We start from the raw sequence: 18,648 nt of genomic DNA, 5'->3' as shown, positions 1-18,648 counted from the left end.
CCAATTCTGCTAGACTTTTAAGGAAGAATCAACATCAAAGGTCTCCAAACTGAAATTGAAAGGAACAGTAAGAAATACATTCTATAAAGGCAGTATTCTTGATGCCAAAACTATATAAGGACACAACAAAAAAGAAAACTACAGACCTATGTCCTTTGTGAATACAGATGCCAAATTTTTCAACAAAATACTTGCAATCTGAATTCAACAACACATTAAAAAGATACCACTGTAAGCTGGGCAGAGTGGTACACACCTTTGACCCCAGCACTCTGGAGGCAGAGGCAAGCAGATCTCTGTGAGTTCGAGGCCAGTCTGGTCTACATAGTGAGTTCCAGGACAACCAGAACTACATAGTAAGACACTGTCTTCACCCACCCCCACCTCTCACCGCCCCCCCCCCCCCCAAAAAGTTCACTGTCAACTTGATTTTTATTCCAGGGATGCAAGAATGGTTCAGCATATACAAATCAATAAATGTAATACATAGCACATAAACAGACTCAAGGACAGAAGTCACATGGTCATCGCAGAGATGCAGAAAAGGCCTTCAACAAAGTTCAGTATCATTTCATGATAAAAACCCTGAAGAAACTAGGAACAGAAGGACTAACTAAAACACAGTAAAAACTACCTGCAAAATTCTATAACAACATTATATACCCAATGGGGAAATTTTTAAAGTATTCCTTTTAAGATCAAGAACTAGACAAGAGTGTCCCCACTATCTCTACTCTTATCCAGAATATTTGAAGTCTTAGCCACAGCAATAAGGCAAAAGAAAAAAATAAAATGTATGCCAACAGGAAAGGAAGAATCAAATTATCCCTATTTGAAGACACTAAAGAAACCACCACAAAACTCTTAGATTTAATAAACACTTTCACCAATGTAGGAAGATACAAAAATCAACATACAAGAATCAGTACCATTTGTTTATTAATAATGAACATTTTGAGAAAGAACTCTAGAGAACAATTTTATTATTAACAGACCGTAAAATTTCCTAGGAATAAATCTAACCAAGGAGGTGAAAGATCTCATTAATTAAAGAAGAAACTGAAGACACTAGCTGGAAAGAGCACTCGTGCTTATTGATTGACAGCATCAAGAGCATGAAAAGTGGGCTACAAAATGACTCAGATGGGAAAAGTGCAGGCCACCAAGCTTGTGGCCTAGAACTTCCTCCTGAGCCTGCAGACCTCAGTTCCATCCCCATGATCCACATAGTGGAAGAAGAAAGACTCCCCACAGGTTGTTCTCTGGTCTTCACACATGCACACACTAAATAAATGTAAATAAATAAATAAATAAATAAATAAATAAATAAATAAATAAATAAATAAATAAAATTAAAACAATAGGGCCAGCAAAATGACTTAGATTGATGCCTTGAGTTTGATCCCCAGGATACACATGGTAGGAGAGAACCGACTCCCACAAGTTGTTCTCTAACTTCCACACATGCCACGGGACATATACACCCACCCACACAGAAACACACAAAAGTACATAAATGTTAAATATATATGTGTGTGTGTGTGTGTGTGTGTGTGTGTGTGTGTGTGTGTGTGTGAGAGAAAATAGAATATTTCTGAAAGCAATCTACAGTTCTGATTTGATGTAGTCCCTCTAAAAATCCCAAAGGCATCCTTCATAGAAATTGAAAACAATTCTAAAATGAATATAAACCCATGAAGACCAGGAATAGTCACAGCAATCTCAATCAATAAGAATAACATTAGAAGTATCACATTATCTGATTTCACATTCCACTTCAGAGACAGAGAAACAAATACAGCATAGTATGGTCACAAAATCAGATACACAGATTGGTGGGAGGAAACAAATTCACACAGCTACGGACTCTTGATTCTTAACAAAGGTGCCAGAAACATTCACTGAAGGAAAGATTTTCTTTAATAAATGGTGGTGAGAAAGCTGGAAAAGACACAGAAGAATGAAATTAGATCCTTATCTTTCTCCCTGCACAAAAATCAGCTCAAAATGATCAAAGAACCCAAGACCCAACTGAAACTGCCGCAGAGAAAAACAGAAGAAAAACAGAAAAAAATATGCTCAAGATATAAGCAGATGCAAGGGCTTTCTCAGAGACTTGAGGATTTGGGAAGGTACAGAAAGAGCTGGCAAATGATGCCGCATGAAATTAAAGTTTCTGAACAAGAGGAGAAACAACAGAGTGAAAAGCCATCCTACAGAATAGGAGATGATCTTTGTAGCCATATATTATGAGAGCCAAAGTAACATTTAAGCTTTGGTTACTGTGCCTTAGAGATCCAAGAAAAAAAAAAATGCCTCTAACCTTTACGTAAGCCCCTTGCCCAAGGACAGATACTTGCTGAAACCCTGGAGGCTATTGTTTATGGGAGATAACAAGTCACATTTTTACTCCCCTAAACAAGTTTATTTGACCCAACTATACCAGATGTGCTTGATCACGTGTAGGCGAGAGGTATGTGAGCAGGAAATGCAGCAAGATATATGCTTACCTCTGATTGGATGTAGGCAGGAGGTACTCAGGTAGGAAGGATGTCAGGATATATGCTTGCCCTGATTGGACCTGATGGGAAATACAGTGGCCTTGTGGGATGGCCTTTTTAAGCCTCTTCCAGGTGTGACTCGTCAGCATTTCCTGGGAATCCTGGAATGGACCTGGCCAGAGTACATCAACCCGGCCAGTATTTAGTTGACGATTGTTTCAAATCTGGCTTATAATTGTGGTAGTGGTCTTATTCTCACCCCATGGGATTAACATTTTCTGGAGGTCCCAGTGAAATTCAGACCATCCACCTAAATTCTAAAGCAGGACCTTCACTCTGGAGCTGAGGGACCACTTCAGAAGGCAAGTGCCTTGAGACGTTCCAAGGCGCCAGGGCTGCCTTCAGTTCACAGACTATCAGGGTAAGCTGCCCTGCTGAGAAAAGCAGCAAGCATCCACAAAGGCCTACTAGTGAGTCATACTCTGGTTCTGTTCCCTAGGATCCTGATCTGGGAGGTGGAGGGTCTAGGGCAAATAGCAAGACATCACCCACCTGCCTGGCTCTGGTTGGTTGGCAAGTTTGGTCTGTTTTGTGTATGTGGATGAGTCTGTGTTTTCTGGTGTGTCCCTATGTTTTGTTGCAAACATGGAGCTGAGGCGGAATGGGGTCAACTCAGTTGAATGTATGGATGTATGGTAGCCACAGCATGTTTTGTTTCTGGCTACTCTTGAGTATGCAATCTTTATTGTGTTCAGTATTTCTTGGTTATAGTTCTGCCGTCTCTGCTGTCACCAGCCACTACTGTTACCATAAATGCTTTTATGGCTGGGGCCCAGAACCTCTGATTTCTCTGGTCACTGGATTCAGGTTAGCAGGAATTCAGATGTCTTTTGGAAATGGATAACATTAAAATTGTTTTATGCTGTTCTACTTTATTGGAAAGCTGGCTGTAGAGCTGGGTTATGGACCAACTTGGGTTCTCTAGACCCAAGCATATTTAAAACTTTCCTCTATGCCCTACATCAGGCAAGTCACCTGACGCTGACAGGGAGAAGAGAGCAAAGCAGAACAGCTAAAAAAAATTAAGCTCGGTTTATGTGAACATTGTGTACCTTAAGATTTATAAGTTTATTTTATTGGGTATGGTTAAGCATCTATAAAATGTGTGAAAAAAAGTTAATTAATGCAGGGTTGATAGATAAAGATCTATGCATAGGTAATCTTAATGGAACCATTTGACGTAATACCATTTGGGATATAAGCAACATGTAACTTGCTGCCATCTTTAGGCAGACGTGTGGCTGGCAGCCATCTTTGTTAGGGTTGGAGAAGGATGTCATATGACTTTGCCACCATCTTGATTAAAGGTTGGCCACATAGTCTGGCCCAACCATAGAGGCAACAACAGGTCTTCAAGATATTTTGGATTATGATGTTTTGTTTTTTGTACAATTCCTGTCCTGAAAACAATGTTTATGAAGGACAGGACTTAAAAACAATGCTTGTTTAATAAGGTATTAAAGCTGCACCTCTATGCATTCATATACAACAATGTAACTTGTGCTGGCAGCCAAACTTTGTAACCTAAGAGTCAGCCAGATGGTATTGGTTTTAAAGATACAAAAGGGTCATGGAGAACAGCTGAGGCTTGCTAGTGTGTGGCAGGACTGGAATTCCTAGAGACCAGTTGCAATGGAGGAACCTAGCAGTTCTGGAAATGCTGGTGCCATATGGTAATCATTGGAAACACCAGCCACAGTGAAATGAAGCAGGCTGGGACCTAGAAGGTAGGCTGTGTATGCTGCTGAGTGTGGGCCAGAGAGGTGACCCAAGCCCTTTTCGAAAGCTCAGAGGATTGGGAATGCATCCCAGATATTGAGCACTGAATTGTTTGTGCTGTTGGAGCTTGGTTTTGCCTTGTGCAAATTGTGTTTGCGCCCTGTATCTTCCACCTTGAAGAAAAAAAGGTACTTTATTTTTTTGATATTACAGGAGCACACAGCTGAGAGATTTTTAAACTTCTTTAAGAGGAAATTTTAGTTTTACAGAAAATTTAAATTTAAAAACTGGATACTTTTTAAGGAACAGCTTTTAAAATTTAAGTCTATACAATGTTTTATATTATTAATATGTGATCTTAAATAAATAAATAAAAGGCTAAAGAGTTAGGGCCACAGCTACGAGCACCAAACACTAAACACTAGATACTGGGATAGTCCTGTGCTATGATGCAGCAAGACAATGACCTAAGCAATCTGACACAGAGCTTGGAGCAATGGTTCTCAACCTGTATGACATGACCCTTCATTGGTCGAAAGACCCTTTCACAGGGTAGCCTGGGACCATCTGCATGTCAGATGTCTGCATTGCAATTCACAGCAGTGGCGAAACTGCAGTTGTGAAAGAACAACAAGAATGATTTCATGGTTGGGGGTCACCACAACATGGGGACTGTGTTGAAGGGTCACAGCATTAGAAAGGTCGAGAACCACCAGTTTAGAGAACGTCTCTCCTTACCTAAAGTCTATTCAGGCTGAAGAATGTATATCTATCCTCCTTGTCTTTGACAACTTTGTTAAGCTTTAGATATTTTTGATAAATGGAGTCATATTGGAAACTGTTATATTCTGTAATAGTAAACTATAAAAGAACCAGGAAATTAAAGTTGCCAGTCTCCCTGTGGAGATTTAATTTATAAGTAAAGTTTTGATTGTAAAAGAGTTTCAATTCAGAAATTACTTTTTAAGACTTAAACTTAACAGGGATAAAGCTGCAAATCCTAATCTTATAAAAGCTATCAACTTATTATAAACTATTAAAGATAATTAATATATACAAGTTAATGGTCAGTCACCTCATAAATGATCAAGTTCTTTAATATGTTCAGAATTGCATTTATAGTCATGTTAATTACTAATGTACTTAATTGCAGAAATAAGCCTTATTTAGCTTCTTGTATATGTTTTCAAGGTTAAGCATAAAAGAAGTAACTAAAAACAAGCAAAATTTATTTAGCTCAGATATACTTAATAGATAATAGTCCTCAAACTTGTCAAAGATCTGCTGAATATGGCATTTAAAATGTTTAGTGGAGCTGGGCGGTGGTGGCGCACGCCTTTAATCCCAGCACTCGGGAGGCAGAGGCAGGTGGATCTCTATGAGTTCGAGGCCAGCCTGGTCTCCAAAGTGAGTTCCAGGAAAGGCGCAAAGCTACACAGAGAAACCCTGTCTCGAAAAACCAAAAAAAAAAAAAATGTTTAGTGGAGAGGCTGAAAAGATGGCTCAGCAGTTAAGAGCACTAACTGCTCTTCCAGAGGACCTGGGTTCAATTCCCAGAACCCACATGGCAGCTCCTAACTGCCTGTAACTCTACTTTCAGGGTATCTGACACCTCCACACAGGAATACACTCGGGCAAAACACGAATACACATGAAATAAGAATAAATTATTTTCAAAAATACTTAATAGAAAAAGCTTACTATGACAGATATGCTAGGTCCTAGCAGTGACCCCAAGGTCTCCAAGAAGGTTATGGGGCACAATGATGACTCAACCTGGATTGTGGTAACATTAACCACTGGGCAATGCCTCACCTACAGCCAGTACCTGCCCAAATTGTGGACAAGCAGGACAATGGAGAGTTGATTGCCACAGGAAAAGCCTCTCAGGTCTCCTCGGCCTGGTGGCCAAAAATGATGCTGCCCTGGTACCTCTGCTGCAAAATGAAGCCATGGAGACCAAAGGAGCCTGAGATGACTGTCTAGGGAATGGATAATTTTAATGGATACCCAGGCCATTTGGATTATACTTCCGCTATAGTTGATCATCCTCAGATCTCTATAGTTTTGTCAGCCTGGCAGCAGCTGGCAACCAACCCCTCCCCCAAGGCCGCAGCCATCTTGTTAGTCCATTTCATATACAAAAATAAAGCCTTGCTTTTCTAAATCTGTAAGTCTCTTGTTAAGAAAAGGCCAACAGGTTTGCCGTGCTAACAGGCTTTGTATTAAAGGATAAAGAGGTTTCAGACATAACTTCTTACTATTCCTTTGTTTAAAAGAACTTACTTTGGCAGGGTGGTGGTGGCACACGCCTTTAATCCCAGCACTTGGGAAGCAGAGGCAGGAAGATCTCTGAGTTCAAGGCCAGCCTTGTCTACAGAGTGAGTTCCAGGACAATCAGGGCTGTTACACAGAGAAACACATCTCAATCCCCTACCACCAAAAAAAAAAAAAAAAAAAAGAACTTACTTTGCAATGACTGTTCTCAGTAATAACTACTTATGTCTCTGGTAAATGATTAGACAGAAAGGAAAACGTTTGAAATCTATGCAAGTTCTAAGCGTTGAAGAAAGTGTTCTAAGGTGTACAAAGTTCCAGGAAGTGAAAGCTTAAGGAACTTCTGACTTAAGGTGTGTAAATGCAAGTTGCCAAGATTTAAGCAAGTGATTTAAGGGATGTGATTAAACTGGAAATGCTTCAGACTTCTTCCCCTCTATGCTACTGTTCTAGTGAGATTTCCTACAGACACCTGTTAGCTGTTTTCTTCAACAATGTGGATTTCAGTACAGATTACAAACAGGGAGAAATGCTAATATATCTAAAACGTTTATCTTCTTTTCGTAAACTCAAATTCATGTAATCTTCAGGGAGTCAAGGGAGTTGTAAGACTTGGATCCACCTCTCACAGGTCAAAGGGACTCCTCTCCTTTCCCAATTACTGGGACTACGGGCCTGAAAGGTCCAAATATAAGATTTTCCTGTAAGTTCCTGAACTCTGACTTCCATCCCTAGTCTATATATGTCTCAGCAGACTTCCCCTTGGCTGATAGACACCATCCAAGAATCAACTATGGACTGCAAACTCCTGGGCTCTGACTTGCTGGAAGCTGATGTAAACAGACCAGCCAATGTGATTGCTCTCTGTCTCTTGGCTGGGTCAGCAAACCAGAGGCTTCTGATGAGTATTCCATTGCCTGATTCCTCTCCCAAGCTTTTGACTGGTATTCCAGCATTCCTGGGACCTAACAACATCCTGGTTGCAGCTGGAAGTAGTTACAGAAGAGAGCATGTCACCCCTTCTTCTCAACAGGTTGGAATGTTAGTTCAAAAGGAAACTTGCAGGCATAGGGAACAAAATGGCTACCTAGAATGCCAATTGGCATTCCAGAAAAGGTACCCATTAAAACCAGATAGGCCCAGATCTATCAACAGGTAGATTCATTAGCTGAAACAGTTCTACAATATAAGCGCATTCAACTTGCTCTATGTAAAACAGGTTATTGTATAGCTTTTAAAGAAAATTGTTTCTATCCAAAAAACCAAGAGATTAATTACAGATAATCTGGCTGTACTCAAAGAAACACTGCAAAAAGGGGGAACTGAGATGAAATAAATGGCTGGTCCTCATTTTCATTTCCAGGCTCCTCCTAGATAGTAACTCTGATGTCAGCCATCACAGGGTCTTTGGCCCTTCTGCTTCTGCTAATTACTGTTGGCTCTTGCATCATTAATGCCTTGACTAGATGATAATTCCTGTCTGAGTACCATTTGTCATTTAAGCTAATGGTTATTAGATCCCAATATAAACAGGAACCCATCACAGAGTCAAGGATTTGACTCACAATACAACTCAAGGGGGGAATGTGAGAACCAAAGTTACATTTTGTTTTAACTACTGTGCCATGAAACAAAATGCCTCTAACCTGTAAGCCCCTTGCCCAAGGACAGATACTTCCTGAAATTCTGGAGACTACTATTTATGGGAGATAACAAGTTACATTGGCAGGAAGTATGTCAGGATGCACACTTGCCCCTGATTGGATGTAGGCAGGAAGTATACCAAGATACATGCTTGCCCCTGATTGGACCTGATGGGAAATCCTTGTGAGATTGCTTTTTTCTGCCAGGTGTGACTCATCGGCATTTCCTGGGAACCATGGAATGGACCTGACCAGAGACCATCAACCTGGCCAGTATTTAATTGAAACTTGCTTCCAATATGGCTTAAAATTGTGGTAGTGGTCTTATTCTTGTCCAGTGGGATTAACAACATCTGATAGGGGATTGATTGATACCAAGAGTACATTATAAAAAAAAAATTAGACATCAACCCTCTTCCCCAGTTAGTCAACCAATAAACAGGAAAATGAGTAGACAATTCTCAGAAGAACAAATGACCAAGAAATACAGGGGGAAATGCTTAGTTGTTAGGAAACTGAAAATCAAAACTACATCTCATTCAGAATGGCGATCAAACAAAATAAATAACAAAGGATGTGGGTAAGGACGCAAAGTTGGGTGTGGTGGCACATGCCTTTAATCCAGCACTCTTAAGGTAGAGATAGATGGACCTCTGAGTTCAAGGCCAGCCTGCTCTACATACTGAGTCAGCCAAGGCTACATAGTGAGACCCTCTCTCAAAAAACAAAACAAAACAAAACAAAACAAAACAAAACAAAACAAAACAAAACAAAACAAAAATGTAACTTGACCACCATCATTATCACCAGGGAATTTAGTAGAAATATATATTCTGGGCGGGCATGGTGGTGCATGTCTTTAATCCCAGCACTTGGGAGGTGGTTAAGGACGCAGGGGGGACGGGGAGAGGAAGCCTGGGCTGGGAACATAGCTCATTTAGTAGAGCACTTGCACAGCATACACAAACCCTTCAGTTTGATCCCCAGGACTGAATAAACTGAATGTGGTGATGCACACACTTGGATTTCCAGTACTGGGGAGGCAGAGGCACGGTGAGTTCAGGCCAGGTAGGGCTATATAGCAAGTCCCTCTCTTAAAAAAAGGGGGCGGGGAGTTAAAGGATAACCTTGGCTACATAAGAATATGAGGCCAACCTGAGTTATAACAGGAGACACTGTCTCAAAACACACACACATTCACACACACACAAAATGAACCGTTATGTAATTCTAGCAGGAACGTAAGTTACCCAGTTATTATTGAAATCAGTATGAAGGTTCGTCAACTAACTAAAAGAGAACTACTATATGATCCAACTATACCACTCCTGGGCATATACTCCTAAGCAATCTAAGTCAGCATACTACAGAGACACTTGTACATCCATGTTTATTACAGCAATATTAAAGAAGTCAAGATATGCTACGATCCTAAATGTTCATCAATAAATGAATGGATAAAAAAATATAGTGAATGTATGTGTATGGGGGTGTTATTGTGAGCACAATGTAGTTTTACTTGAAGAAAGGGACAAAATTTCACAGGAAAATGCTTGCAACATAAGATCATGATAAGTGAAATAAGCCCAAGACTCATAAAGACAAATGTTTTCTATCACATACGAATATATATTGGTATGTATGAGACATGAAAGTAGAAAGGGGAATGTTTGGAGGAGGAAAAGGACTAACAGGAAACAAGGGAAACAAAAGAAGGTAATGGGCAGGAAAAAAATCAAGTATCACATGTTTCCTTACATATGTAAGATCAAAAAGTTAACAATATATGACATGAAAGCTGTATATATGTATTTGCACATATAAATATGAATGACATAAAAACATTATTATTTGGGAAGAAGAACAGCAGGGAAGGCAAAGTGGATAATGATGGAGATGAGCACGAGCAAATTACAATGACATATATGCACATAGTATAAGGAAACCCATTACTGTGCATGCTAACTAGAAATTAATTTCGAGCCGTCAAGATAATGCAGCAGGTAAAGGTACTTGCTGCCAAGTCTAACAACCCGAGTTCCACTCCTAGAACCCACATAGTGGAGAGAACTGACTCCCACAGCTGACCTCTGACAGCCACACACGAACCATAGCACACGTGTGCCCATACATACATGTACATACACATATGCAGGCACTCACACACAAATAAATAAATGTTTTAAGAAAAGAAACACATTTAAACTGTTTTTTTAAAGTGGCAATAAAAGGCAGGGAAATAACTCAGCAAGTTAACGTACTTGCCAAGTCTGATGACCTGGATTCAATCCCCAGGACACACATGGCAGAAAAGAACTGATTTGTTCTCTGACCTCACATTGTCGTACACACACACACACCCACTTTATATGCACTCACATACATCCACACCCTCCACCCAACATCAAATAAAAAAATCTTTTAAGTGGCAACAGATTAAGGAATGAGAATAGTCTTTTTTTTTTTTTCAGGAATAATGGTGGAAAGCAAAGAAAGGAGATAAGGATAATGGCTTAAAGGAAATGAGTAAGACTGATTTATAGTGGAAAGATTATTAGGAGACTAGGGATAACCTCAAGGGGAGTGTGTGAGATTCCAGGTTCCATTGGTAGCAACACACACACACACACACACACACACACACACCAATTATTTGTGCACAGACCAATTATTTGTGCACAGAAAGGGATTGCTACTTCTGAATTCCTAAACATCACTGTGTGACTCACTTGGCAATTAGCTAGCACATTTGTCTCGTATTGGCAGGACTGTGGATTTCAGCACTGCTGGCACAAATGCAATGCTCAACAATCCTTACTGTTTCTCTGCACTTTGTCAATAAAAGTACACAACCTTACACAAAAAGATGTTCAAAAAGGCAATGTCGTGGGATTCTGCAAAGAGACTATGCAGTAGAGCTCTTATGATTTTTATAGCTCACTTACCAGAGCCTACCTCCTTCCCCACAAGAAATTACTGGACCTGGGTTCAGCGGTATAGTAGGTACCAACCATGCAGAGGTGCTAATCCACAGCACCAAAATATGTTTGGTTTGGTTTGGCTTTGACCCTGGAGACTGAACCCAGGATCTTCTGAGCTATATTATAGCCCCAACCTCCATTTTACCTCTTTGCAATAAGTTATTTAATTGTAAAATGGAGAGGATAAAGGGCAGCTTGCAAAACTGTGAGGATTAAACAAGACACTATGTTTAAAAGCATTTTATACTCAACTTGGTGCTCAAGAAGTGACAGTGAGTACTCTCATGATCATTTCCCACCTAGAAGAACTGTGGACTTTTCGGCGTCTGGATGATAGGATTAGTAATCAGGAGGCACATCAGCCATTTCCTCCTGAAGGAGGAGAGCACAAATGGCACCTGCACCCAGTCAGATTTCTCCAAGTCTGGTTATTCATGTACCACCAATATGATTTCTGACACAAGCAAACCTTTTCCCATCCCATCAACCCACTCAGCGTCCTTTGAAGACAGCCATGAAATGGAAGGCTTTATGTGCTGGGTTTTTTTTTCTCATTTATAATAATCATTAAATAAAGCCTCCATTCGTCTGCATCACACCACATTATCTCCCAAGTCACAGTCTAAGCCTACTTTATGTTGCTCTATTTCTGAGACTCTTTGGCCAGGAACTTGGGGGTTACTAAATTTTCTTGCTACTGGTTGTTTTCACTTACAAAGGTATACTGAGCAAATAATTATGACAAACCAAATTAGAAACATCATGTCAACAATAGACACCAAAATTTTTATGAAGTCCAAGTTCACCTAAAGCTAAACAGACAACCCAGCACCTTATCAAGTATTTAATCCTGACACTTCTATATTCTCTATTAAAAATGAAAATGAGACTAAAAATAAAGGCTCATCTTGACTGCTAAACTAAAGAACAAAACCAAGGCACAATAGAGATCCAGTTTTTGTTCTGAAGCACTAGTATTCAAACAAAAGAAATGCTCCACATGCAAATCACCCATGGGAAAAATTGCCACCTTCAAGACAGAATGCAGCTCTGAAAAGGCAATGAACAGTTAGTTATTGACCCATACTCTTTCCTATCTGCACAGTTCAAGACATTCTTCATCATGCCAACAACAAAAGAGTTGCTGACCACAGCCAAGAGAACGAAGAGCATCAACATTACTTACACAATTCTGGAGTCAGTCTTAAGTCACTGTTCACACATTTGTGTGTGTGTGTGTGTGTGTGTGTGTGTGTGTGTGTGTGTGCGCGCGCGCGACTCACAGAATCCAAAATAGACTGTCAGATCCCCAGAGCTGGAATTAGTTACAAACCACCCATTATAGCTGGAATTAGTTACAAACCACCCATTATGGGTGCTGGGCACTGAACTCAGGTCCTCTCCAAGAGGGGTACATGCTCTTCACTTGTTTTTTTGAGATGTGTCTCACTATGCAGCTCAGAACTGCCTCAGGCTCCCTGAATACCGGGATGAGGTGTGTGTCACCTTTTTAGAAGTCACTCCTACAATCTCTTAGGATCTATCCAAGCCATCATGTTTATGTATTGCTGGGATATTTGCTTACAGAGGGTGTCTCACTATATTACCAGCTTGACCTCAAACTCCAAGGCTCAAGCCATCCTCCTGCCTCAGCCTCCTGAGTTGCTGGAATTATACAGGCATACATGACTGCCCATGACTGCTACTGAGATTTTTAAAAACTGAGACTGCACCAAGTGTGATGGTGCACTCTTGTGTTCCCAGCACTTGAGAGGTAGAGGCAGGACAATCAGGAAGAATTTGAGGTCAGCCTTGGCTATACATCGAATTCAAGGATAGCCTGGAATACATGAGAACTTGTCTTCAAAAGAAAAAAAACTGATAAATATGACAAAATGCACTTACAGTTGGATGTCAAAATTTTTGACTGGTGGAGAATATAAACCACAAACCTACAGTGTTCCTCTCTCCTGCCAATCATTAGTCAAAACCTCTTCAGCAAATAATATTTGTAAACATAATAAACAGGTACCTACTCAGAGCTCACAAACAAGCTGCTTTAGGCCTCCATACCCTTGTCCACTCTCAGTGGATTGTTTGTTTGGGCTAAGGCATGACAAGCTAAAAGCATGCTGAAATGAAAAGGATTCCATGGATAGGTTAAAAAAAAGCAGCATCGTTTTTATAACTTAAACCCCTTCATGGCCAGCCAGTCTGTAAAGGTGCTCCCAAATTTTACTCACTCACTAAGAAATTACCATGCCCCTGCAAATAGGCTACATTTTTCATCAAGTGGAACTCGCATAGAGTATTTGGATTTTGTTTTCAGTGTTTACTAAACCCTGACCTCCTGGAGAATTTTCTGCACCCAGCACAGTACTTACTGACTAGCAAACACTCAGTAAAGCAATAACACAAATGGATAAGCCGAACCTGCTTTTATCCAGGTGCCTGTGAGGTATTTCTTCCAGTGTGGAAACAATCTAACCACAGTGCCTCTTTAGAAAGATTCATCTTTGAACACTGTTGTTAAGAACACAAGCTGTGGAGTCAGACTACATGGACGTAAATCCCAGAATCCCAGCTCTATCGTTTATTACTAAGTTATCTCTGGGCAAATGTGTAAAGCTCCTGGGTCTGCCAAGTTGCCCCATTTGGAAAACAGGGGTAATACTGCTTCATGAGTTACCGTAAAGATCCAATGAGATAATTGTTTTAAAGCACTTAAGGGCTGCAGGTGTAGTCCAACAGCGAAGCACATCCTTCACAAAGCCCCACCCCCTGAAAAAAGAAGGAAAAGACCCTGCTCCACTAACATAGTCATCACTTGTGCCAGCAGCCAAGTTGCCAGCAGTAGCAAGATAAAAAAAAATAATGGGGTAAAAAAAAAATCCCTTAAAGCCTGGGTGGTGCCATTAAAAACATTTTGGAAGGAATGACTGTAAATGAATCTGCTTTGAAATGTTCAGGCAGGAGAACAGGCAAGTGGGGTTTTGTTACAGTTATATTTTAAGTCAGCTCCTGATTAGATTTCTTTCTTTTTTTTGGGGGGGGGGGGCATGCACAGTGTTAGGAGACTGAAGCAAGGGTCTCCTGGTTAGTAATGGCATTCTACCACTGAGCTTTCCCCAGCCCATTACTGGCTTTTCAAATTAAAAAAAAAGCTCTAATCCATGACGCCCAGGCAGAGATTTGATGCTGAGCACTACATGTCTAGCATCATAGGATTCCAATCACATTCTATTACCACTGCAAACGTCTCTACGTAGCAGATCTTTCCGTCTCCATTTCCTCCTTACTCCACCAGCTGCCACCTGTTTAGCCTCTGAATTCCCAAACCCCCAATCCTGAGAGGCCATCCCCCAGAACTCGGGTTGAGAAATGAGTTGGCAGTTTCTCCTACCTAAGCCTGCGCTGCTGTTTTTCTGTTTCTTCTCCCTGCCCACCTCCTTGCTTCTCAAGCCTTGCTATTCTCTACACGTAGGAACTTGAAACCTAAGAGTATGGGAAAGCAACAGCGTAATCGCAGTGGTGCCAAGACCCGGGGATGCTGCCAAGCTTTCCCCGAGCTCCATAGGCAGCGGCCCGACTTACTCACAGACTGGACTTACACTGCAGCCCATGGGGCCTCACACACTTGGTATTTCTTTTTGCTTCTGCTCGATTTCTTTATTTAAAACAACCTCCTCCAAAACCCGTGAACCATTCGAATCCAGCCAGTTCTGACAGACGCAGATAAGGTCTGTCATCTTCAGGAAGTTTCCCTGGACCATTTTAGCCCACAGATATCACCCCACCCACCAATCCAAACAGGTACTGTACTTACTGTCTATACCAGAAAGCATAGTCACCACACATATTTACACCAGGAAATAAATATTCCATATTTGATCTTCCAAGGACAGGAACAGTGGCTCAGCCCCCAGTCTTTGAAACCCCCTGTTCAGCATGTTCATCTTCCTGAACAGTGACTCAATCAGTGGATTGTTTGTTTGGGCTAAGACATGCCAAGCTAAAAGCATGCTGAAATGAAAAGGATTCAATGGAAGGGTAAAAAAGCAGCTTTAGGTCAAATGGGGGAAACTATCGAAGAAAGGTGTTCCACTAACATCTGTTTTATTTGCCATGAGGTTGAAAAGACATATGGGGGGGGGTGTCAACTGGAAAATGAAGGGGAAAAAAAACATATTTCAGTTTGAGGGAGATGACAGCAAGAGAGACATGAAGCCCCAAAGAAATTGTGAGTCAATTCTGCTAAAACCAACAGGTAGGCCAATTGGGTAAGTAAATATAAAGGGGGTTACTATGATGACATGGATAGAGATACAGCCATGTAGGGTAAGTGAATTGGTAAGAGGCCATGTGAAGGGGGCACAGGTGGATAAAATGGTCGCCAGCAGGTTAGCTGATTGAGTGAGTGGCAGGTAATTCAGTAAATGGTTAGGTGTTTAGTCTGGAAGGAACAGGTGTGGGACATTTCATTTAAAATCTGACCCCTCCCTCACCTTGACCCGGAAGCGGATGAGTGCTAGCCTCACGCAGTGGCTCAGGCAGGCAGGTGGCAGGAACCAGGCCCGCGGTGGAGGGGTGCCCTTGTTGCCCACGTGTCCCACGATCAGTTGCGCAGTCTGCCGCTCCGCCTGGCACCGACGGCCCCACTCGGCCAGTCGGTCTTTCCCCAGGCCCCCAGGGAACATGACCACCAGCTCCAGGCCGTCGCCGCCCGGATAGGCACAAGCCTGGCACAGCGCTGACAAGTAGCCCAGCATGGCATTCCACTGGCCGCCACAAACCCAATCCGTCTGGTAGCCACCATAGAGCCGCGGCAGCGCCGAGCCCGCGTCTACCAATACCCGAGCCCCAGGCAGCGGAGGGGGCGGCGGCGGATGCAGCCCTGGCGGCGCTTGGCCGTGATGGTGGAAATGGTGAGCAGGGTGATGGTGCCGAGTCGGCCCCGGGCCCCCGGAGTAAGGGCCAAAGGCGGCGGGCGGGAGCGGCGGCGGCAGAGGAGCGGAGCCCCTGGTGATGCGTGGAGCCCCCGGCGCTAGGGCTGCCGGCGGCAGCTGGCGGTGCAGGTGCTGCTGCTGCTGCTGGCGCGAGACGGTGCGCGCGAGTTTGAGGAGGTCCACAGGCACCACAGCCCCGGGACAGCGCTTCTCCAGGAACTCTTGGAAGCCCTGGACGCCCATGCTTCCTCCGTGGGCAGAAGGAACAGCGGCTGCGCAAGCGGGCCAGTCGGCGATCCCCGCGCGAAGCTGGAGGCGGGCGCGTGCGCACTCCGCGGGGGGTAGGGGCGAGGGGGGGCGGGGAAAGGGTTCGCGACGGGAGGGGCGAGGGAACGTGGGCGGGGAGGGGAGGAGACCACAGACTGGGTGCGGGTGGAGAGCAGAGGTGAGGCTGACCAGACCCAGAAGAGGCTGGGAAGATAAAAGCGACGACAAGTCGTAGTCACTTCTCTTTTTTCCGTTCCCCTCCGCTGCTCTTCTTCACTGCTTCAGAGAGGGTGAAGCTTCTGCCTTCCACCTCCGGGAGCCATGTTGCCTCGTCTTCTCTGTGATACTCGCTTTCTAGCTGGGGGAGGGGAATCGGGGCGGGGCGGACGGGCATCCTGGGAGTTGTAGTCTTTTCCCGGATGGCCTCAGGATGCAGTGGAAGAACCTGACGGCCACCCATGTCAGGCCTTGATGTGCACAACGTCAGAAGAAGCAGGACGTGAAAATGTGTGTATAGGATTTGCACCAGAACGCCTAGTATCTAACCGAGTTGCCTCGGGAAATTATACTGCCATTCCCAGGGAAAGAAATGGAGGTGATGCATCATGGGAAAGGAAGTACAGTGGATTGATTGAATTTGGCTAAAGTGAGCTAAAGTTCCCTTTCATAGAAAAGATGACATGCCGTAACTCTAAATGAATGGACAAGAACACACATGAAACATAACAACCATTACTATTGTTTTAGCTACTGTCATTTTTTGAAGAGTTGTCTCCCTTAGGAATGGTAAAACATTTACCTAAGACAATGAACAGACAAAATGAAATTGACTATAATTTGCCCCCAGGATCTCTAGTCAGAGAGATAAAATATCCACACAAATTGAACTACAACCTGGACCCTATTGGTACTCACTAAGCTATGCCATATGGTTAGGGGATTTGCTTTCAAACCTAGTGAATTTGCCCATGTGGGAGCAATTCAGAATAGCTGCAAGTGTTCTAATTTGTTCACAATCTTTTGAAAAATATGTTTTCAGCATGTTTCCCCAATGAAATACATGTAGTGTCTGTCTGCTGTCAAGCTTTTAGGGCCCACCCCTTCAGCCAGAATACAGCAGAAAATAAGATCTGCATTGAAGAATAGTCTCATCTGGCTTAGAATTTGCTGAAACGTGACCGACAGAACATGAAAGTGCAGAGTCCAGAAGCGATCGTGATGAATGACGTCAGAATTGTCTGTTAGGATGAAAATACAAACAAGCTACAAATCCTGGAAAGGAATTAGAAAAGTGGATCCAGAATGGCAGGGATGGCGAATCAAAGGGAAAATAAGGGCAGTAGCCAGAAGGGATGACAGAGAGAATGGAGGTTTTTAGTAAAAGGTGCTTACTAGATAGTTTGCCCAGCATCCCTTTCCTAGAAATTGGCCCTCTCCTTGTTAATTAATAAGGTTACAGCAAAACCAAAAACTGTCGTCTTAGGTATGGTGGTATGTGCCTGCAACCCCAGTACTCAGGAGGTTGAAACAGGACAGTCCCCTTAGGATCCAGGCCAACTGAGGCTACCTAGTGATTTCCAGGAACCAAGAAAGTAAACAAATACTATCATGTTCACATAGTCTTATAATGCCATATTCTACCTGGTGTGGTGGCTTACAGCTGTAAGCTCAACATTTGGAAGGTTGAGGCAGAAGGATTGCCACAACTTTGAAGCTTATGTTTTCCAATTAAGTCAGGGATATGAATGAAACAAAACAAAAAAAATGAAAAAACTAAACCCCCCAAACCACAAAAAGAATTGAATCAATAAGCCATTTATGAAAACGTTAGCCACAAATGAGACACCGTTAGAGGCAAACGTCTATATTAATCTACCTTCCAAGCATCTTAAAAATCTACCTTTCTGTGCTGGGGAGATAGCTCTCTGGTCAAAACATTTGCTTTGCAAGCATGAGGACCTGAGTTCAGTCCTCAGAGACCACAGCAAAAAGCCAGGCTCAGTGCAGTGCACTTGGGATCCCAGTACTGGGCAAGCAGAGACAAGTGGCTTCCTGGGCCTCAGTGGCCTGGCAGCCTAGTCTAATTGATAAGTGTCAGGCCAATAAGAGAGCCTGTCTCAAAAATTGAGCTGGAGCACTCCTAAAGAATGGTATCCAAATTTTGCCCTCTGGTTTTCACAGGTACACATATGAATGAATGCACACCCAGACACACAAGTGCACCTGTACACGCATGAACACAATGTCTCCTTCC

General features: G+C 42.6%; 1 protein-coding gene across 8 annotated transcripts in view; it reads right to left on the bottom strand.

Annotated features, from left to right (window-relative positions):
- The window catches only part of Fam120c (family with sequence similarity 120 member C), a 131,513-nt gene extending 114,765 nt beyond the window's left edge, over positions 1-16,748 (bottom strand). For 6 of the 8 annotated variants that reach the window (XM_015987493.3, XM_076561951.1, XM_015987486.3 and 3 more), the window contains exon 1: positions 15,687-16,731. In XM_015987493.3, the coding sequence (XP_015842979.1) occupies positions 15,687-16,370 (684 nt within the window). In that variant the 5' untranslated portion in view covers positions 16,371-16,731. Of the gene's footprint in view, positions 1-15,686 lie in introns of all 8 variants that reach the window. The other 2 variants (XR_013048041.1, XM_006993977.4) reach the window with 2 other exon arrangements.
- Between the last annotated feature and the right edge of the window lie 1,900 nt (positions 16,749-18,648).

The sequence above is a fragment of the Peromyscus maniculatus genome, chromosome X (genome assembly GCF_049852395.1).
Source record: "Peromyscus maniculatus bairdii isolate BWxNUB_F1_BW_parent chromosome X, HU_Pman_BW_mat_3.1, whole genome shotgun sequence".
Taxonomy (NCBI): Eukaryota; Metazoa; Chordata; class Mammalia; order Rodentia; family Cricetidae; genus Peromyscus; species Peromyscus maniculatus.
The sequence above is the reverse complement of the archived record's forward strand: the minus strand, read 5'-3'. Positions and strand labels throughout refer to the sequence as shown.